Genomic DNA, 24,933 nt, shown 5'->3' with positions numbered 1-24,933 from the left:
TGCATAAAGAAATATAGTGTCCTCACAAGCAATTGATACTGGTTTCAAATTCTAGCATAAGGCCAAGAGGTTTGGGGAGGGGCCAAGTTGATTAAATCAAACTCGAGTGTTCAACTGGCACATATTTTATTGACCTCAAAAGAATGAAAGTTGACATCAGCGGAATTTGAACTCAGAATGTAAAGATGGATGAAATACCACTAAGCACTCTGCCTGACATGCTAACAATTCTGTCAGCTCACTGCCTTCAATACCAGCAATTAATATTAACTGAAAATAATTATTTGATTCAATAGGAATGTCAGTTAAAAGTTTACATCCTTTACTAATTTTAAAAACTGATGTTACAACATTCATGTTATACTGCGTTGTCATTTCTTTCATTTAACTTGCAGAATATTTTATAACAAGTGTGTTATTAAGGACAAATATTTCAAAACCAGCTGTATATAACCATAAAACCAAAAGTTCATAATGACAAAAAGCTTTGATTTCTAGTTCATATGCTGCATATACAATAATAGGAAAAGTTTTCCAAAAAATTAGCATCATATACATCAAAAATTATATAATTTCAATAGGACAAACAGAAATGTTTAAATTAGAATCAAAATAATCAGAATTTTTACACTGATAATTAATTTCATATAAGATACTATTTTTTCTTGTATTAGACATTGTTGGAGAAAAGAAAAGTTTACTGTGGACTTAAAACAGCTTCTATTAATACCTAGTATCACACCAAATATGGGAATAAAATTCCACACAAATGTAATTTTTTAAACAGGAATATCTTCAATAAAGTCAGTAAAACTGAACCATTGCCAAAAGAGGTAACATACTTAATGAACCTATTAAAATATATCAGTTTGCACATATTTAGGGTAATAATAGAAATAAACTTGGATCCCAAAATATATATATATATATAAGCAAATATGAAATAATCAAAATGTAGATTCATTAAGTTCTTCTCTTTCTCACCTGCATATAAATGTATGTGGATTAATTATTTGGTGAATGAACTTCATCAAATAATTGCCAAAAATAATAATAATGATATTCTTTCGACTACAGGCACAAGGCCTGAAATTTGTGGGTAGAGGACTAGTCGATTACATTGACCCCAGTGTTTCACTGGTGTTTAATTTATTGATCCCAAAAGGATGAAAGGTAAAGTCGATCTCAACGGAATTTGAACTCAGGACATAGCAATGGGTGGAAAACTGCTAAGTATTTCGTTCAGCATTCTAACAATTCTGTCAGCTCACCACCTTTTATTTTCATTTCAAAGTTTCAGCTCAGAGCTGCGGCCATGCTGAATAATAATAATAATAATAAAGATTGGTCAAAGAGGCAATGAGGCCAGCAATTACTGACCCATTGCTTGTCTTAACCTCTTATGGAAAGTGTTAATGGACTTGAGCAGAGATTAAACAACTAAACCACACTACCCAAAAGACAATGATAATGCATGGTGCCCTCCACCCTAAGGCAAACGTACAGAGGCTCTACATGAAAAGGTATAAAGGTGGACGTGGCCTGATTAGCGTATGCGTGTGCATCAACAGTGAAAGAAGAAACGTGGCAGAGTATTTGGTAAACAGCAAACAAGACCTGCCACAGTATGTTGCTAACGCAGAAGGATTTACCAGCAATGGACTTGAAAGCACTAATGAATTCCAATCATGAATAACTAGCGAGTGAGGAGAAACTCTACTCTGCATGTAATTACATAAGGATCGTGGAGGTGGCTCAGCAAGGGTGACCTTAAACAGAACGCTGAAAGCCTAATCATCACTGCCCAGGATCAGGCATTGAATACCAACTCAGTGAAAAGGGATATATACCATACAAGTGCAACAAACCTCAGCAGAATGTGTGGGAAGAGGGTCAAAAGCATGACCCACATTGTTAGTGTGTATGAAAGTCTTGTGCAGAAAGAGTACAAGCACAGACATAACAAAGTAGCCCAAAACCTTCACTGCCTACTATGCCAGAAGTATGGATATGAGGTAATGGGTACTTTGTACCAACATACACTGGAAAAGGTAATGGACAAAAAGGAGAAGGCAAAGATCCTCTGGGACTGACTTCCAGACAGACAAGATGTTAGAGCACCAAAGGCTAGACATAGTAACCATTAGGAGGGACAAAGAAGAGTACCTAATAATCAACATAGTAGTACCAGGAGATCAACATATCATGAAAGAAAGAAAAAAGATTGAAAAATATGGAGACCTGAAAATTGGAATTGTCAAGATGTGACAGCTCCAAGTGTCAAACATAAAGGTTGTCCCCATTGTCATTGGAGCATTGGGTTCAATACCACCCAGCCTGAAGAAACATCTTTAGAAATGCCCCACAGTCAGCTTTACTTGGAACTGCACACATATTGCGTAAAGTATTGTCTGTCTGAGGTCATGGTTGTGACTTGACAGTAAAAAAACCTCCCCGTAGACACAATGTCTTCAATTTTAAAGCAAACACATAATTTTCTTATGGTTTCTTAAACATTCACTAGAACAAAACTGTACAAATCCAAATATATGGTACCCTAGGCATAACACCTACATGAACTTCTAACTTGTTGTCTCTTGAGGTCTCTGGGTGAGACTTGGATCCAACTTGTACAAATGCAAGACAAAAGTCAAACATAAAATAATGATAATAATAAAAATGATGATGACAATAATAATAATAATGATAATAATAATGATAATAATGATAATAATAATGATAATAATAATAATAATAAACGAAAATACGAAGAAGAAGAAGAAGAAGAAGAAGAAGAAGAAGAAGAAACAACAAAAGCTATAAAACAAATGAAATCCAAACTAAAACTAGAACAGCAACAGACCATGATAAAACGATGGCAAAAAAAGCCCCTACATGGTAAATACTGGGCTAAACTAAATGCAAAAGAAATAGACAGAGAAAAATCCCAGCAATTGTTGAGAAGCTCAGGACTCAAAGCAGAGACTGAAGGATTTTTAATTGCTGCACAAGACCAAAGCCTCCCCACCAGAAATTACCAAAAACATATAATGAAAAGAAACATAACAAGTAACTGTAGAATATGTGGAGATGGACAAGAAACAATAAATCATATTATCTCTGGCTGCCCAGTCCTGGCTAAGAAGGAATATATTCACAGACACGACAGAGCTGGGACCTATATACACTGGAAGCTATGCCAACACTATGGAATAACAACAGAAAAAAGATGGTATAAACACACACCAGAAAAGGTCACAGAAAACGAGAAAGCAACCATACTCTGGGATATGCCAATACACACAGATAGAGAAATTAAGGCAAATAGACCAGATATAGTTCTCAAAGATCATGAAGAAAAAAAATGCTTTCTAATTGATGTATCAATACCAGCAGATGACAACGTTTCCCTAAAAGAAATGGAAAAACTTTCAAAATACAAAGACCTGGAAATAGAGGTAACTCGAATGTGGAATCTAAAAACAGAAACAATTCCTATCATAGTAGGTGCCTTAGGTATAATAAAAAAATATTCAGACAAATACATAACAAAAACACCAGGACTTACAAATATATTAACATACAGAAAATTGCACTACTGGGCACTGCACACATCCTACGCAAAACACTTTCAATACAGTAACCATAAGAGCATCACAGCAAACCACAGCACATACCCAAGGCACACAGAGCTGCGCACGGTAGTGAAGTGAAAGCACGTTATAAAAATAAAACTACTGAACAATAATAATAATAATACTGAACTTATAAAATAGTCAACTGAAAACAATGTTGGAAATATTCGTATGTTTATAATACAACAATATTCCAACTAATTCAATAAAAATGATTCTGAAACTAGAAAGTATATTTTTTTTTTACTTTATTTCTTCACATTTCATTGTGTAAATATTGAGATATTATACATAACATTTTGATTTATGATGTAAAACAACTTGTTCTTACAAGGCTTGCTTCGTATAAGAATCATTGAAGGCAATATTGAAAGAAAGAAAAATATTTGCAGCAAACTGGAATAGAGGTAACAAAATGCTGCTTTCAAAGCATCATCCATAGTACTCACCGCAACTATCATTAAAACATTGTCCAAGAATCCAAAGCCAACAAATGGAAGAGCATTGTGTATAAATACTGAAAATATAAATGGAATAGAATATCAAATTTTACACATCTTTAAACTGATTCGCTCAACAAAATATAATAGTTTCATTAATTGTTAGAAAATGAACAGACATGGCTGTGCGGTAAGAAGTTTGCTTCCCAACCACGTTTCCAGATTCAGTCCCACAGCATGGTAGCTCTGGCAAGTGTCATCTATTATAGCCCTGGGCCAACCAAAGCCTTGTGAGTGGATTTGGTAGATGGAAATTGAAAGGAATCTGTATATGTGTATGTTTATTTGTGGCTGTTTAAGTATATTTTAACAGGCAAAAATAGAGGTATGTTGCCTATAAACAAAACAGTGTTTATGAGAAACATCAGCTGATTCTAGGAAAATAAAATATGGTAACAGCTATTGAAACCATTAATTACTTACTTACAGATATTAAGCAACTACCATAGCAAATGTCTAAAAGTTATGTTGTTATTACTGGCTTGTATTAACATTAAGCATTTTTCTCTAATATATTCATTGCTTGTTCAGAATCTAACATCAAAAAAATTATTTATATGACACATAAAAACAGTACAAACAACAAATTATGCCAGCATATTTACTCCTCAATCCTTTGCACATACCATTCAAGATCCTCTCCCTCTCTTTTACAATGTCACATTCTGACATTTTCATTCTCTCTATTTCGCTCTTTCTCATCTGTTAGTTCTTGCTCTCATCTTTTATCAGTGGTTTCATTTCAGTTCGTTTTATACTCTATGTATCTCTCACACACATCTCTTGCTCCTTGCTTCTTCTGTTTTCCTCTCTCATACATACATACATACATACACATTATATATATATATATATATATATATATATATATATATATATATATATATATATATATATATATCAACATATTCCAGTTAAAACTGCCCATCAGCTTTTTTATTATTTTTGTCATTTTTATTTATAGCATCAAAACTGAAATTAAAAACGCAGTATGCCAGATAAGAAGAACCAAGCAAATGCTCCATCATAGTCTTAGTTGTAATGATTAAAGACTAAAGAACAAACCCAATAAATACTATTAAAAATTTAGAAAATAATAAAGTAGACAAGTTGCAAAAAACAAGTTTAGGAGGAAAATAATGTTGCATTGGTTTGACTTTTACCATATTTTCAGGAATGTACACAAAATATTGTAGGTAAGGTATATTAACCATCTCAGCCAGAAAGAATAGTACAAAGACTAAATTAATGTGAAATGTCTAAACCAGGAATAAAAATCCACATCACAAATATGGTTTTCTAGGAACTTACCACAACTCTAAAACATAAATACCAAGTAAATAATATAGCAGCACAATGAAGAAAAGAAATGCTACTATAGAGTTCTGGCCAATCCATTAGGCTGTATTTTGTAATCGATCATGCACCATCACTGAATACTCACTCTCAGAAGATAGAAAATAAAAAGTCTACACATCTTATAGTACATAAAAATCATATGGCAAGCACCAATCATGACAGCATCTCTGCATTTCCTTCACCTGTTTTGTTTTGTTTTTTTATGTATTTTGTTGTTTTTTTTACTGCCATGTGCTTCTTTGTTTCTCAATTATCCATCATGCCTCTAATTCATCCCCTTTCTTACTACCTACATTTGGCACACATATGCATGCATTCATTTATGATAAAGGAGCACAGTTTATATCAATTGTTCTTTTTGGTCTTTTTTTTCATTTGTATTTCTAAGTATACACTTATTTAACAAGTATAAGAAATTCAAAAAGTACATACAATTTAACAAGTTTCCCAGATTATCAGTGGTACATATTGCATCAATCCCAAAATAAGTAAGTTTAAATCAAACTGCTTTTAAAAAGAAATTGGAACCAATGGTCAATGGTTGGTGCATAACTATTGATCCCCCAAACTATTTAGAACTGTGACTCTCAATTGAGGTCCATATGTCCCTTGCGGGTCCCTATAAGGTTTTTTGTTAAAATTTATGATCAATAAATTGTTTATATTTCAACTGCAAAACATCAAGTATTTTAACAATTTTTGAAATACAATTCCTAATGATATTTAATAATAAAAATACAATAGGATTTTTTAAACTTCAAATGACAATAAAAAATGGTTTAGAACTACTGATTTAAAAGAAATAATTTTATAACAAAACAAAATGATAATAATCCTTTCTAGTGGAGGCACAAGGTCTCAAATTTGGTGGGAGGGAGACTAGTAAATTTTATCGACCCCAGTGTTTCACTGGTACTGAATTTATCGACCTCAGAAGGATGAAAGCAAAGTTGACCTCGGTGGAATTTGAACTCAGAAAGTAAAGACAGATGAAATACCACTACGCATTTTGCCCAGCAGGCTAACAATTGTTTGGCTTGCTGCCAAACAAAATAATAATAATATACTGTGCTAACATAAAGACTAAATGCACCTTGTATATTGCTCAGCTAGTCAGCCTCCAGTACTGTATTTACTACATTCACATACATTATATGTGAGTGTCTATATATTATATATATTATGCAATATATATAGTAGGAATGTGGGAAACTTAAAGTAATTGTAAATGAAGTAAAAATGCAACTGGAAAAATGAACTGAATATTCTTAATGAAGGTTTTAAAACAACAAAGAAAAAAATTGTAACAGGCATTTTCAACATTGAAAGGTACAACAATGATCTTTAACAGTTTCATTCATTAGATATACTCCAATGTCAATGTGCTAGAAGGAATTCAGTCGGTGTAGCAATCAAATTTATTGTTTCCTAAAAGATTTGTTGACACATTTGCATAAAAATGTTGTAATTTTGTATGCTTCATGTCTTATATTTGTTTTGTTGCATTCTAGCAGTTATGTGTATATGCATCTACACACACTCACAATGTAATATATATACAGACTGATACACTTATGTAAATGGAAACACTGCATAATTGTCAGTTCTTCTGAAAGACATCTATGTAATTTATTTTTAGCAATCAAATAACTGATGAAAAAATAAAAATTATTCTTTCATAAGCTAGCAAGAATTCAGGCAAAGTGTTTTGAGTCATAATAAAAATCAACAATAGGTTAATTGAAGTGTAATAGAGGTAAGTTTCTGGATATTAGGACTAGTATTAAATCCATTATTATGAGGTTTCTTAGAAATTCACTAGAGAAGTTTTTTTGCTTTTCTTTATAACAGCATACAGCTTTGTGTATTCTCTCTTAGTTAACCTTATTTACATTTATAATATTAAATGTACATAGATGGAGGAGTAACTCCTCTATAGAATCCCTTTAAATACATTAAGAAATCAGAGTTCAATTAGTCTGTATGTTATGGAACATTGCTCTGACTATAAATCTATAATCTTTCCAGCACTGTATGATTTGGGGGAAATCTGCATTCACTGACTACAAAAAGAACATTGCACTAGATTATGATTTATTTCCCTTGACCCAGTTTTCAAATTCCACTATCATCATTACCATTTTTCTCCCTCTCTATTTGTCTAAAACCCTTGATGTGCATATTCCAATCTCAAGCTCTATTTCACTATGTGAGGGAGAGTGTAAATTAACTCATTAGCATTTAAACTGGCCATATCCAACCAAAATATTCTACCTGTTTTATTTTTGAACCAATTAGATTAGGTCTAGCACACCTACCTACAATGTCATTATAAAACTAGAACAATCACATCATTGAAATCTCAAAGCTACAAGATAATCCATGAGTCATTCAAAACAATGTGAATAAATAGGCATTATATTTGACAGAGTAATCTGAAAGGCAAAGGGTTAAATAGAGACTGCAGAAGGAAGAAAATCAGTTTGATGCCACACACATTTTGTCACCATCAGACCATTTCTCTCTTCCTCCTCTCTCTCTATTTTTATTCTACTATGCCAGAGAGAGGGAGAAAGAGAGTAGAGAGAGGGGTAGAGAGAGGAGTAGAGAGAGGAGTAGAGAGAGACTGATGTAACTGCACCATGTCAACTTCCTGTCTTTCTACATTGCTTCTCTTCACCAACAGAAGGAAATTTGGTTGTTATTTCTAAAGTAAATGTTATACAAATCATCCCAGTGATATGGTCTTGTGAGTATTTCTTCAGAAATTTCTAAATACAAAGCAGACATTCATACACTCAGTTCACACATACACACACACACATGTAAGATATGAATGGGTTTAAGGATGAAGAACAAAATGGAGTAGTTAAGAACATCATAAAACCTTATTGACTTGAATGATACCAACAGTAATTTATTCTGTAAACATTCTTATTTTCTTAACAAGAAGTCATAAGATCCTGAAGTTTTCATGTCTGAATTTGTATGGCATAGATTAGTTAAGTACAACCACTACTCTTGCATGGAGAAACCATCTATCTTTGTATCTTCTTGAGGGAACACATCAGTTCAGTTCTGCAAGCTGATAAAGTACTTGTCAATGCTTATCAGCAGTTATAACTCTAAGCTGTAACATCTTACAATGTCTATACACACTGAAGATAATCTACATTTTTCAGAATATAGTGTGATGAGGCAAGTTACTAAACCTCAAAGAATCCCCCATATATCTCGTTGAACTATATTCTACACATGTCTTCTCTCTCTCTCTGTATTTTTGCTTTTTGGTTCTCTCTCCATGTTTTCCCTCTCAAAGAGTGTAGGCTCAAAACATCAAAAACTTCTTTATTCTTCTCAAGTGTCAAACTAATACACCTGCTTGCTGTTCCCTCACCTGTCTGTCTTTTGCTTTCTGTAAATTTGAACTATATATATATATATATATACTGGATAAATCTGAAGGTGGACAAGTTTTATGCGTTCTTAACAGAATATACCATAACTATACACACACACACACACACACACACATATATATATACACATATACATTCATGAATAACACACACATACATAAACATGCCACAGGCTGGATAGACTTTTTGAGGCAGGGATTTATGGCTAGACATCTTTCCTATTGTCAAACTTTTGCTCACTTTACATATACACAGAAGGTGCCAAGTAAGTGAAAACAAAATACAAGAGCACTCTGAGAGTGCAAACCTCCACCAAAGCAACACCAACGTCCTCAATGATTAGCCGGAGATGATTTTTAAAATGAGAATATCTGAAACAAACTCGACTGCTCTCACAAACGAGAATAATAAAAATGAACCTGACAGATCTCAAAAATCAAGTAAAAAAATTTGGAAAAATAATCCAGAATCTTTGTCTGGTACCAGATCAATCCCAAAATCTAACCAGTTCCTGCCAGTCATGAAGCCAAACATCCCTGAAAGTTTCATCTGAATCCATCCAATGGTTCTTGAGATATCTTGTCCATGGACAAATAAACACGATTGAAAACAATACCTCCACCTTTGCTAAAGTGGAGGTAATTAAGAACAGATACCAAACACAAAACAAAATATTTCCAGAAAACGACTTACATGTTTTAACAACCCCAGCCTTACTCTGAACCTAACTAGCAAAGATCACAATACTCCCAGAAATATGGTATACATATTTAACTAGATACATCACACTGTATATATGGTTTTTTGAACTAGGAGCAATACTTTTCGTAGGGATGTTACCAGTTTCTTTCCAAGAGGGTTCATCTACCACTGACTTCCACTTAGCCCTAAACTTTAACCTATAGTTCAATGAACAGTCTGCATGCAGCAGTGCACCTCTCCTAGGTAATGGTATTGGGAGGCCACCAAAACCAGGTTGATGGTAGCAATTAAGTTTTAAATATAAGGTAGAATTGTTTTAAAAGCTTGTTACCCTACATATTTGAAGGAAACTCAACCATCAGGGGTCAATTTTAACAGGTAGCAGGGTTATACCCAACAGCTGGGTATAACATATACATTTCCCTGGCCCTTCCCACTACATCCTTGGGAACCTTCGTTCACTCTCTTGTCAGTGATATAGGAAGTGAGAGCTGAGAAAGTGTGGATGATCAATCCACCCTCACTATAATCTGAGTCCAGTGCAAACTTCTTGGAAAAACAAACAGGTGATGGAACTTTCACTGCAGTGGTAAGTATATCAAATGCATATGCAAAAATAAATCCCATCACTTCTATAGTTTCTTAATTGATGGAGGCACATGGGAGATTTGATGTGAGCAAGAACGGTTGATTCCCAGGCCACCTACATGACTGCAGATGTATGGTTACCAATAGATTTTGTGAATGAACACATAGGTTTGATTGCTTCATATGTCTTTAACTCCACCACAAAGAAACAAACAGGCTGTGAAAATCCTGAATTATAGATCAAGTTGCTAATTTCATTCACAATGACAAGCACAATAATTTCTTCACTAGTATTTTAAACACCTTGTCAGACAAAACCATTTGCAAATCTATTCTAAAATATTTTCACTATCAATCATATTTGTCTCATATCTAATTAATTCTTTTACAATGTTTAGTTTCTACAAATCCTTTTAATGTAATTTGCAAAAGATATATATTTGTTACTTGAAGATAGTGAATAGCATTTTTGATAACAAGACAGCTTTATTTTATTAAAAAAATATATATTTTAGTCTCGATTGCCACACTAACTACCAGCTTCACTTGTTTTGTTACATCATTAGCCTCACTCACCATATTAAACCCTTAACCTCACTTGGTATGCTATTCCAATCTCAATAACCATAGTTACTTGCACATTACAAATTCATCTCAATACCAGGCTTAAAAGATAGGAATGCAATTAAGTGTTGGGTTGAAATAGAAAATGAGCCTATTTGTAAAGATCTAAAACTTAATATTTAATTTACATTACCATTAGATAGTCAGTGAAGCAATAATAGATAATTAGCAAAAGCAAGAGTTCTGAATAATTTGTGGTTTTCTTGATTATCAACTGTTATTTTGATTATTATATATAAATTGTTTTAGATTTCTTTATTGAGAAAGATTTTGAATAATTTGAATTACAAATAACTGCCAATAGAGATTTCAGATGTTAAACTACATATACACACTGACATGTCCACACATATTGCAACATTTTCTTGTATCTTGGGAGGGTCATTATGCCACAAATAAACACAGAGTTATAGAGTAGATCTGGAGTAGAGAGGGCACGTCATTAATAAGGTCACAAATGGCAATGAAAGATCTCTGGTAAATGTAGCTAACCAAACAAACAATCAGCTAATTAACTAATTGACTAATAAAAGTGAAACAGAATCAGTGCATGTGTTTATTCTTGACATAATGCTCCTCCAAAGTTATAACAAATTTTGTTTCAACAAACACATTCACATCAAGAACCTTGCAAACCAAATGCAAAAGTGAAATATTGGTTTCAAATTTTGGCACAAGGTCAGCAATTTTGGGGGAGGGGTAATTTGGTTACATTGACCCCAGTACTAATGATTCTGCTAGCTTGTGACCTTAAATACAAAAAATGAAATTTTCCAACATAAATTATTTAAAACACTCAAACACTCACGCATCAATACAAAGGGACATATGAAAATAATTCCAGCCAATATCTTTCCAACATTGACCCTATCAACCATTTACTACAAACCACAAGTCCTATCTCTCTGTGTGCGACACATTTTCTGTTTAATTCATATATACAATCCATATATACAATCCAGCTTCTTTCTGAAATGTGATATCTTTGCATATTCACAATCTACTCTCAACAAGTCACCTCACTTGCTTCAATGCTGGTAACAACTGGTTCCAATTATTCTGGCTCCAGTAACTTCTTTGGCATCATTTCTACACACAATTTTTCTAACAACTAGCAATCCTCACACATTGGCCACTGCCACAGATGAATACAGTTTGCTATTCTGAATGGTCTAAATCAACATCTTTATCTACTCCCAGCACTTGCCAACACTTCAACTCTCAGCAAAGAAGCTCCTGATGGGTGAGGGGCATTTGATCTGCTAAAAAATAGCAGTCTCTCAACTCTCAAATCACATCAACCTTTTAGAACTGGAAGGACACATTGGATAATGTATTCTTAGATGCACTGTGTATGTAGAAAAGACAGGACAGTCATACCTAGAATGCATTTGATTATAGGTATGCTTGTTCAGGAGTGACCTAGGGCTGAACAACTTTGACATTTTTTTTTGTCACCTCCAGGTCTAATAAACTCTGCTACCTACAAATGATTTGTTCAAGAAATGATTCGATTAAGAAATGGTTCATTTAATCTTATTAATAATTCCCTTCCTTACAAACTCTAGAAATTCAACTCTGCTAACTTGTCACAACTCCACTAATTCTATGATAACTACATTTGGTAACAAACGTGAGCTGGCATTCACAAGAAATGTGTGGGTGAAGATGGAAACCATTCTTGAAATAATAAATGAGTTAAAATGATTAAAGCAGGATATGGAAAGTGACAAGAAGAGAAACAAGGTATGTAGCTGGTTATTTTGGAGTAGTAGAAGCCATTTTAATAGCAATATGAAAGCTAGAGAGAAGAATCAGCATCTGTGCACTAGTGGTTGTAGAGTATTGGTGAGATACAAGTAGGCTGGATACTAACTTGTGCAAGACAGTTCATAATGTCAAATAATTTAGCTTCCACTAAAGTGAGATTGCATGCATGAACCAAGAGGAATTATGTATATTGAAAATGATGATTTAGAGAGAGGAGAGGTGATTTAGGTGCTCCCAATGCAGACTGAGACAGTTAAAAGAAGTAGTGGTTGGAGGTCTTTGAGAAGTGGAAGAGACAACAGATGAGCAAAGATTTAAATGAGTGGCAGACTATGGCACTTTATTGTGACACCAGCACCTGAAATCATGTTTTACTGGTCTGAAAGTCTTTCTTTGCCTTGCGCTTGTCATTTGCAATTCAGAGTAACAGAGTTGAGCTGTCTTTGCAATAGTATCTATGTTAGTTTTAAGATAGTTCTTCGATGCTTGATCATGAAGTAAAGAGAGTCCTTGGATTCTATATTTTGGCTTAAAAGAAGAGAAGGTATTTATAGTGAGGGAATAGAAAATAAATGAAACAATGGAGACAGAGGGAGAAATGAACCATTCAACCATTCATCAAAATGGCCCTGTAAACAACACAACTGATAATAGAGCCACATGTTTCACTTCCACCTATTTTGCACAAACAAAACTCCTCCCCAAATTTCTTTCTCCATCTATTTGTTCCACTGCCAGATACATACAATTGCCAAATGTGGAAACTTTTAATCACCTCAACCAGCAAACTGAACTGTCTTTAGTGTTCTTTTCATTACATTCAAACAATGCACTTCTATCTTTGCCAAACTCTTAATCCTTCTCTAAATGGATATATTCCAATTTACACAATCATTTCAAAATGTCTCGTTCTCAAGAAACATAACTTCTGACAATGCGAACTCATTTCCAACCTGTTACCACCTCCAAACTTCCTTCTTTATCACTAGCATGGTTCCTATAGAAACAGATCTGCTAAAAACATGCTCTTCAGCAAAAGTAAAAATATTACAACTCCTGATGTAAGCAAAACTGCTTCTGACATGCAAAGTTTCTAATGAAGGTGCCCACTCATAGGCCAGAACCTATCAAGCTACTTTGTCACAATCCATCAGTATGCGTACTGACAGAACTGAGTCCCATTTTATCAACTCAGTTGCATCAGAGTTTAGTTATATCTCTCACCCACTTCCTTTTGTATAACAATGTTCTACTGTTGCATCAAATTAGACTCCTTAAATTTCCACCTACTTATGTCCTATATGTAATCAATCCAGACTCAAACTGCTTTCATGAAAACAAAACTCAAAAATATTCTCCCATGTAAATATGACAACAGACTTCTTCAGCAGCCCAGTGATACAAATGCTACACTTATCAGAGGAATAGTCCTGCACTACACCTCCCAAAACATAAACAACAGACAACTAAACTTCAAGTGATTACAAATAACTAATCTCTTAATCTGTATCCCTTGTGGTATTCTTATTTATTTAACATTATTAAAACTGCATCTTGTCTCAAGGATTACATATTCTATTCAGGGCCAGAAAATTCTTTAGCTGTGATCAGTTTCAAGCTCTAAAAATCCTCGGATATGATCTACATTTCAGTACTGATTGACTAAAAAAGACTTAGATGGAAAAAGCTTCACACACACACGTGTGCACGCACATCTACAAACACAAGCTTAAAAGAAATACCTTCCTGCTTTTTCTGCTACAACTACAATGACTTCTAACTGTGCCAGTTGCCTACATCTTCACCTTACACACTTGATCCACACAATACTTATCTCAACTGTATATCACACTTTGGATCCTGGTAAAACTCTTTACAACGAAACTACTACCCTGGTCTATAGCTTACTAGGATTTCTCCTCTGCCTGCCTTGGTTCTTGTAGTTGTTTATCCCTCAGATCATCCCTATGAATAAAAACATTCCAACCATGACCATCTTACTTTATCTAAGGTCTCCTTCATTTAAAATGGTAAGTATAGTTTGAGAGAGATTTAACAGTTATTTCTAACAGGCTGAGACTGCTTATTGCCCAGGTTTTACTTAAAAAAGTTCCAACAGAAATCATCTTCCCAAAAGTCTGTGGGGAAACTAATAAATTCATGGACACTGTCCCCTTAATTAAACAGCATGTATTCACAAAAGAAAAAAAAATAGGGAAATAAACTAAAAATTAACAATATGAAGAGAAATACGACATTTCAAATTATCTCATTAACTTTTTTAATACTAACCCAACTGAGACTGCCCTTGGATTTCATGAAACAAACTTTCCGTTTTAAAGTGATCTAATTTAAATTTTCCCATCAGATGTTAATTTATGTTCCAAACACCATAGCTATTTTACTAAAATCTTCATTATATTCAAAATTAATTGAAACAAAGGCAATGTATCTCAACAGAAATGTGATAACAAAAGAATTAATAAAAACTTTATATGAAACATGTTGTAAGGAGCTTATATTTTTGCATTAATGAAATCAGATATTGTTTTGCTGATAAACATAACTCTCTTGAGAGTAAGTCATTCAGGAATTTTGTTTATCATTCAAATGAAATGCATCTTGTTAAGACAGCTGAAAATGTGAATGGACAAGTAGTCAGTTCAATAGCGTACTGTTTTCTACATTATGGCAGAAAGCTAAAGAGTGGATAGATGCTCAAATTGCTGGGTGCCATATGAAACCAGTGAAAAACTAAAAGTGTCACCTGTTGAATGAGAAACCATTACATATTTAATGGTATAAGAATCAGTACATGTCATGTATAACATGGCATGCAGTAATGGATTAAAATGTTTTTAGCTCAGGTGAAAAGAGGCAATTGTATCAGGGTAAACATAGTACCAGCCAATTTATCTGTTTTCATCAACAGACAAGTAAACATTTGATATCATTCTCTCTTGTCTTAGAATCAATGACTCGTGTAAACTATATTGTGGCAGTATATCAGTATATCTGAAGGTGAAAATATTTTATTTGCTGTTTAAAATTTCACAAATGAGGAAACTTTACCAGTAGATTTCACTTTCATTTTTTTTTTAAATTAAAATACTAATATTAATTCGTAAGAGACCACTTCAAAAATGGGACTTTTGCTCATTGGCCAGAGCTCCAGTCATATCAACAAGCTCATCAATTATTCGGTGATGGTCTTCCAAGATAATTCATGAATTTTCATGATGTTTTCATTAATTTGAGAGGTCAACAGTTGCCCTGAATGAGGTTGGTCTTCAAGTGACAAGTGACCACTCCTAAAATGTGAAAACCACTCATAAACTTGCGTTTTGTTCATAGCAGCATCCTTGTAAGCTATATGAAGCAGAACTGTTTTGGCTGCCATTTTCCCCAGCAGAAAACAGAATTTCATGAAAGCACACTGTCGTTTCATTTCAACCAATGCAAAAATTGACAAACAGAGAAGCACTGCAGAACAAAAACACACCACATGACACTACAACTCCAGGCAGCAATGCTAATCAGCAGACTGATGCCCGAGAGTCACATCAAGTGACTTCTTGCAGTGGAAGCCTGAACTACAACAGGCTTGTCCCACAGAGAACGTTTCCGGTTACTTATGGCTACCCCCTCGTATATCCCTGTTATGAAAATATACTTTAATTCTCCTTCAGTTCCTCATATGCACTCTTCATTGCCCCTTCATTCAAATTAATAATTTGAAAATGTTTATCACTATAATGGTTAATCTTAATACTGGATTAAACACTACTGGTTCTACACACAATAACAGAGATGAATTGTGCAAAAATTAACATAGCTGAAAGATTGAAATAATAGTATTTCCTTCAGAAATGATTGGTTTTATTCTGAATTGGTTTTCTAAATATTTCTTGTTGGATTGTGAAAACATTAATATAACAAATTATCACCTGCATTCTCTTTGTAATTTGATTAAACAGCATAGAATTTATTATTCACATCATCTTGTTTCCAAACTTAACATTTTCTCTTTTGTTATAAACCTTATGATTTTTTGGTTAATCAGATCATACCATATTAATATTGATTCATATTGGTTTCTACAAGAGAACTTATTAGATTATTCATTGTTCAATAACATTATATGCATATACAATGGATAAGGTTAGAAAACTTGATAACGTTCATAATTAATGCTGGAACTAGTTACAGTGAAGGAGTCTGTTTAACATTTCTATTATCCATACATGTTTGATTTATTTTAGTCTTAAGATTATCAAAAACACATGTAGGAATATTATTTTCAATTATTTAAAGTGATTTCCCTGATTAACAATTTGTTTTTGCATATGAGAAGAAGGAGCAGTACCCATGTTTTGTAGGCTATCTCAGATTTCTGGGAAGGTGACATTCAGTTGGAACTTCTATACAAAAAGTCTGGCTAGGAAGTTTCTATGCAGTCACTCACCTGCAAGAAATACTCAGACCTCTCTCAAACCACATCTACCATCTTTAGTAAAAGTGACCTTAGATAATGTAGTCTTTGAGATACAAAAGCACACAGTCATTGCTAGAATGCCTTCAGACATAGGGCTAACCTGGTTGAATAAAAAACAACGTAGGCATTACCAAATGAAGCATTCATTCCACTATTCTGACCTAACAGGAAAGTTATGCCATGAGAAATAATGAACATTTGAAAGAGAATATATTACCACAGCAGTTGTTTTTCACTTGGGTGAAATAATGAAGTTGCAACTAAAACTAGTTTGTAATAGCTTATTTGTTAACTAGAGAAGAAAAGCAATTTATTGATAAATTAAATCTTGCAACAGCTGAAGAAGTATGCTCAGAAAAAATATATCTATTTAAGAATATTAGTCTTTCAGTAAAAACAGTAACACAGACAAATCAAAGACATATTAGGAAAGAATGTTCCATGCCAATTAAACAATAAAGCATAAGATTTCCAGTGGTTTTCTCTGGCTCTTATTCAATTAAAAGACATCTGACAATTTTATGTTGCCATATAAGTGCAGGCATGGCTTCCTAATTACATTGCTTCCTAATTACATGGGTTCCAGTCCCATTGCATAGCACTGGAAAGTGTCTTATACTATAGCCCTAGGCTAACCAAAACCCTGTGAATGGATTTGGTAGATAGAAACTGAAAGGAGCCAAAGCAGTGTTCCAGCATGGCTACAGTCAAATGACTGAAACAAGTAAAAGAATAATATAAATATATATATATATATATATATATATACATATATGGAGGGAGGTACTGTCTCCTTGTCTTGTCATCACATGATAGTTGTAAGCAAGTTTCGCCATCATACAAGCAGCTTCCTTCATTTCCAATCTTCTGTGAAAACATGTCTGGTCATGGGGAAATATTACCTTACTTCAAAATGGATGACGGTTAGTGACAGGGAGTGTATAGAAAATTCACCTCATCAAATTCCATACGATCCACACAAGCATGGAAAGTGCACGTTGAAAGAATGATGATTGTTCATTTAGAGAAACAAAGCTAATTTTTTATGGAAAAACTAGCTTCAGCAATCAGTTTGCATGGCAATGCACATGCACTTATGATGACAGTTCCAGTGAGGTGGAGAAGTGCAAACATTGATAAATACAATCTCATTTGGAAACATCAGAAGTGTAATACAACTAATAGAAGCAAAAACATTTGTGATGTAGGCAAAGTTTTCATTAAACAAATCTACAATTCTTACAACAGCACAGGTGGTATAAAACCTATAGTTTCACAGCATTCGTCTTCAACAAACATTTAGCGTAAAGTATTTAGATCTGTGATGTGTGAAAGAACAAGTCATGTCACAAATTTTATTTGATTGCATACACTCAATCATTCAAACATTTGTGGAAGAAATAGAAACTGAATATAGTAATTTGCTCCAGCACACTGTTATAAGATGACTTAGTGGCAGTAAATTAATCACAAGATTCTTTAAACTTTGGATGGATATTGACGTTTTGTGAATGAGAGAAATCATGCTCAGCCATTTCTTGTAAAGAGTAAGTGAATGTGAAAATCAACATTCTAAGCTGACTGAATGGTGCATCTTAATAAATTCAATCTTAGATTTAGGTGACAAGGCATTTCTGAGTTTATAGGCAAACATTACTTTGCAGTGAAAGATAATCAATATATATATATATATATATATTTGTTTTGCAAGATTTTTGATGTGAAATCGTGTGTTGAAACAGATGTTGTACTTGGGGATGGTCATATTGCCAGTTTAGCCAATTCACTTACAAAAGACACAGACACATTGAAGGACACGCATGCGTAGACACATACAATAGGAATACAAAATACAAAATGGCTGATAGTTAGCAAGGTGAGACACACATAAGAAAGAAGGAAACAAAGGACCACTGATGAGGTCACAGAAGTGTGACGAAAGAACTCTGGCCGAAATAAGATTAAGATTAATGTAATATAAAGCTGAAGCAAATTAACACCAAATATACAGTGCGTGTGTTTTTATTGGCTAAACTGGCAATATGACCATCCCCAAGTACAACAATATATATATATATATATATATATATATATATATAAAACACTCCTGTCTGATAATAAATAGCTTAAAACACTTTCTCTGTTGTGACAAATACAGCTATGAAGTCGTTTCTTCATTTCCTTTTGAATTCATTCTAAACAGTCTCACTAGTCTGAAGCTAGAGTAAAACACCATTTTTTCAATCATGGTGAAAATGTGAAAGCACTAAGAATCCTTCAAACTCCATTTAACTGTATTAATGAGGAACTTGAATCAGACCAAAAACTGAAAGTTATTAACCTGCAGTGGAGTTAAAAGACAAACAGAAAAAGCGAAAATTTTATTGACTCTTATAAATGTGTCTCAGACAAAAGATACACTTCTTTAAAATCCTTTGCTTGGGAATGAGCTTTAACAATTGGCAAAACTTATCATTGGTGTCGTTTTAATGTCCATTTTACAATGCTTACATGGATCAGAGGGATCCATATAGATTTTCTATAGCTGGATGGCCTTCCTGTTGCAAACTCTCACCTGTTTCCATCATCATCATTGTTTAACGTCTGCTTTCCATGCTAGCATGGGTTGGACGATTTGACTGAGGACTGGTGAACCAGATGGTTACACCAGGCTCCAATCTGATCTGGCAGAGTTTCTACAGCTGGATGTCCTTCCTAACGCCAACCACTCCAAGAGTGTAGAGGGTGCTTTTATGTGCCACTGGCACGAGGGCCAGTTAGGCGGTACTGGCAATGGCCACGCTCAACTGGTGTTTATTATATGCCACCTGCACAGGAGCCAGTCCAGCGGCACTGGCAATGACCTTGCTTGAGTATTTTTTCATGTGCCAGCGGCACAAGTGCCAGTAAGGCAACGCTGGTAACGATCATGCTCGAATGGTGTTTTTTGTGCCAGCGGCATGGGAGTCAGTCAGCTTCTCTGGCAACGATCACGCTTGGATAGTGCTCTTAGCGCTCCACTAGCACAGATGCCAGTCATCGAATTTGATTTCGATTTCCAAGAAAAGTAATATCTCTCCATAGCCAGACATGTTTTTGCAGAGTATTGAAAATTAATGACGCTGCCTGCATGACAGTAACATACATTTAAAATCATCTCATGATGTCAAGAAAAGGTGATATAAAGACACACACACACACACACACACACACACACACACACACACACACACACACACACACACACACACACACACACACTGGGCTTCTTCCAGTTTCCATTTACCAAACCCACTCACAAGACTTTAGTCAGCCCAGGGCTACAAAAGAAGACACTTGCCCAAGATACCATACAATGGAATGAACCTGAAACCATGTGGTTGGAAAATCATGCCTGAGCTAACTTCAGAGATGAAATATATCAAATCCATTTATAAATAAGTCAATTTTGAATACAGAAGCTACAAAAGTTGAACCACAATTTGCAAGATTTTGTGAAGAAAACGGTTTTCATTGCTTTGATAACAGACACAATTTTATGTAGGTATATACTATTGAAAACATTAAAACATTTGGGGAAACAAAAAACAGACTGTTTCATAAACCTTCAACAATTATTGGGATTTTTTAAATTTTTATTTCCTTGGCTATAAAAACAGTTCCATTCTGCTCCCTCATTAAAAGGCTTTGCCAACTATGTAAAGATGAAGAGGTCATAAGGACTATTTATTTATTTCATATTGCAACTTGTGAAAAACAGCATCCTTGGTTTCAAGTATCCAATGGGCAAATTACGAGTTCACTGCAATTCTGACAATGAAAGTTACAAAGGATTGTGAATATCTGTGCAAAACAAATATTGCAGAAGACTTTATTCAAAGAGCACCAGTTTTCTTGCTGTTTCTACAAACCTTTCACTGATACACATTGGTAGAGCTAACAAGCATACAAGACAAGCTTCAGAAGTCCCCATCAGACAAATCCCTATCATAATATATTGGTTAATGTAAGAGTCACTTATCTATGGTATCAGAGAGTTTCATGGACTCAGAACTACATAGTTGTAGCACAGGGGTAGGGAAACTTTTTAGTGCAGTGGGCAAAAATTTCCAAAGAAAAAGGTCCTCAGGTGGATCACAAATTCTAACTCTTTTATCTGTGTAAAGTTTGTATATATCTATGTATAATTTGATACACATTAATAAAAATAAGTTTAACATTAAATTAACGCATAACGTCATTAACGCCACCACTGAATTTATGACATTTACATTACTTATGAGGTATTCTATATTTTTCAGCTAGTGTAGTTGGGTCTCAAGGGGGTAGTACAAACCTAACAATATGAGTTTTATAGCGAAAGCAAAATTTCCATTCAAATAGCAATTACTGGATGATTTTCTGTTCGAGTCTAACCATTTTAAGTCATAGTGGAAATGCAGCCTATGTCAAAAATAGGCATACGAATATTGTATAAATTTTATAATTGAAAAATTTACTATATTTTGTACATATGAGTATACCAGCCTGTGGGCACAAGGTGGGCTTGTGGGCATTGTGCCTACATGTGGGGGTTTCCCCCACCCCTGTTGTAACATGAATTTCCTAATCACACAACCATGCCTGTGCCTATCATAGCCATATACTAAATTACATACTACCCCACTGCAAAGCCTATATATTTCAATACCTTGAGCAAGTATCTTCTACTATAGCCCTAGGCCAATCAATGCCTTGTGAGTAAATTTAATAGATGGAAACTGTGTGGAAGCCTGTCATGTATGTATGTGTGTGTATGTGTGTATCTATGTATGGGGCTGTGTGTCTTTGTATTTGCCCCCCAGTACTGCTTGACAACCAGTGTTGGTTTACTTGCATCCCCCATAACTCAGTGGCTCAGCAAAAGAGGATAAATACTAGATTTAAAAAAATAATTACTGGGGTCAATTTCTTTTACTGAACCCTTCAAGCTGGTACACCAGCATGACTGCAGTCCAATGACTGAAACAAGTAAACAAGATCTGCTAATATAATGACTAAAATCACTAATAAATGATTTAGCAACTCATTTCTACGAAGAGCTAAGATTCCTTATTTTGGTGCCTCCATTCTTCAGATTCTATATAAAGACATATGGTCATATAAAGCAGCAACAAATAGCCATCCATAACACAAGTTAAATCATATCTGTTTTCTCAGCATCAGCTTGAATCGGTTTTGACAAAATAAGTTTAATGCATACCACATGGAGCTAAACAGAAGCAAATATTTTTCATTAAATATTATAAAAATCAAAGAATTGAAGATAAATAAAAATCATAAGGAATTAAAGATAATAGAAAATGAGTGTTAAATATTTTGGAAGAAAATCATAAAAGTGTCATATACGTATGTATACGTTACACACACGCACACTCCATGTACAACCTGTTATTGAGTATGGTCACCCACAATGTTGTTTATACAGAACATTTAGATTTGGGTTTGTAATCCAGTTTATATGACATATAAATACTTTCTCTGCAGGCTTCTGATACAAAAGATGCATTAGGTACTTTTATGTTTTCGTGTGATAAAACAAAAAACAATATTAATATTAAAGATTGAAATATTTTTCACTGTCAAGAATACAAATAATTCAATGTTTAAAATAGAGATCATCACAACTATTCGAATAAAATTGGGTAATAGTTTCTAAATGTAACATGAACGCAGTCAAGAACATTAAGGAAATTGTTATTGCAAATTAAAATAACCGGTAAGCCAAGAGTTGAAAATTGTCAAGAAAAATTTGAAAATACACAATATGAAAAGCTCACATGAATACATATATGGTTTCTTAAATCTTATTTAAAGAAAACTATTTCTAATTTGAAAGAAACTATTTCCAATCTTTAGAAATGAGACATTTTTATCTTTATAAAAAGTGAAAATGCTTCAGAGTTACACTTTGTAAATTTCTGTGTATAGAATGTTAATACATTTTAAAAAGCTTGTTCTTATTTCTTTCACATTTTCTGATCGTAAATTAAAAATTGTGATGCAAATTTTCATAAGTTAGATCAACTTATATGGTAGGGGAAAGAATAGCATTGCCCATAAATTTTACCAGATCTGCTCACACTGGAGAAGAGATAAATTTATGTTAGTGTCATAATTAGTGTGTCTAATCGCAGATAGTAGATGGAGTTGAATGGGAAATAAAATCCAGAAGTCTCTATTCCAGGGAAAGAAAGACAAGACAACACACAGGTTGAAATGAAATAATTGTTTCAAATTTTGGCTCAAGGCCAGTAATTTTTAGAGGAAGGGTTAAGTCAATCCCAAGGCTCAACACACATTTTATCAAATGTAAAATAGATGAAAGGAAAAGCTGAACTCAGTGGAATTTGAATTCAAAATATAAAGAGCTGGAAGAAATGCTGTAAAGCATTTTGTCTGATATGCTAATGATTCTGCCAGCTCCTCCAAGTGAAGTAATAATGATAGGAAAGGCAAAACAGATGAGTGTATCAAATGGGTTATAGTGAGAGTAACAAAGACTCAGCAAGTTCAGGAGACGCAAGAAAAGCAAGCCAGTAGTTCTGGCTGTTAAACCACCGGATAAATCTTGACTGAGCAGAACTATAGCACATGGATGGCTGACAAATCAAGTCAATCCGTAGATCCATTCTTCCAGATATACCATGCCTCTACCTAGCCATACTGTACTAATATATGCAATAATTTAATGCAAGAGAGACATATAGAAGATTGAACATATAGCTATATTTCTCATGGTCCAATTTGTTCTTGTGTGCCAATAAGGTCTGTGAAGGCTATAAAGGGAGATTTAGCTCGAGTGGAACAGTTGTGCTGCTATGTTAATCAGTCATGTGCATCCTAGTATTGTGATTAGGATTAGTGAGACCATTAATGTTGCTGCCATTTTTGAGAGTGAGTGAGTGAGTGTGTGAGTGAGTGAGCATTTCTTTAATGTTTTTCTGGACTGTATATGAGAGTGTATTTTAAGATGATGATATAGTATCGTTCTAGAATGATATTGATATGTAATAACTGGAACCATGAAAGTTTGACCTAGCAATAAACTATTTCCCATACATCCTGTTGGTTTTCCATAATATGTATTATTTTTTGTTCGTGTAGGTAGTTTACGCATAACCTGTGATGATATGAAGCATATTATGTTTGATATGAAAAACTTGTAGATCTAAGGCAGAACTAACAATGTATGATAGCTCTAATGTAATAATTTTTAGACTAGTATCTTCAGTACGAATGAAAAAATAAATTAATAATCCAATATTTGAGGGCTGGTGAAGGAAAGTTTGTCTCTTGGTTACACAGCTTTCCCCATATGAGGTCTAGAAGAAATGTGAGTGCGCTCGTGCGTGCGTGCGTGCGTGCGTGCGTATATATATCATCCACAGAGCTGTAGATAGTTCTCATATATTGTTTAGCTTTATGTTAACCCAAATGTATCAGATCTATGATCTAAGGTCAGATATGATTTGAGTAGAGTTCTTTGCCATTTCTAGCAAGTTGAATGATCCAAGAGGGGCTTTCTCATTAGATCATAATAATTTAATATAGAATATTTTCCAAATGCATAATTATAAAAGTTTACAAGTGAATAATAGAAACAGGATGTGAATTAATAGTCTAAAAGCGTTAAGAGGAAAAAAATAACTTAATTATACAATATTTCAGAATTACATATGAAATATTGGAAGTGCCAATAAAAAGAAAACATCTTACATTTTTATACTTTAAAATTTTCATCTAGTAAAAGAACAAAAATCAACAAGGCAGTCTGTAGATGGTCTGCTTGAAATCACTAA

General features: G+C 33.9%; 1 protein-coding gene across 3 annotated transcripts in view; it reads right to left on the bottom strand.

Moving 5' to 3' along the window:
* Nucleotides 1-24,933, bottom strand: part of LOC106871647 (transmembrane protein 65) — a 137,654-nt gene that overhangs the window by 25,963 nt on the left and 86,758 nt on the right. For all 3 annotated transcript variants that reach the window (XR_001409685.3, XM_014918219.3, XM_089366609.1), the window contains exon 3: nt 4,085-4,152. Coding sequence is in view for 2 of the 3 variants with exons in the window: in XM_014918219.3 (XP_014773705.1) it covers nt 4,085-4,152 (68 nt within the window). In the remaining variant the exon portion in view is untranslated. The remainder of the gene's footprint in view (nt 1-4,084; nt 4,153-24,933) is intronic.

This window comes from Octopus bimaculoides, chromosome 19 (genome assembly GCF_046866305.1).
Source record: "Octopus bimaculoides isolate indiv1 chromosome 19, ASM4686630v1, whole genome shotgun sequence".
NCBI classification, from domain to species: Eukaryota; Metazoa; Mollusca; class Cephalopoda; order Octopoda; family Octopodidae; genus Octopus; species Octopus bimaculoides.
Note: the sequence above shows the minus strand (reverse complement) of the source record. Positions and strands in the feature narration are given on the sequence as shown.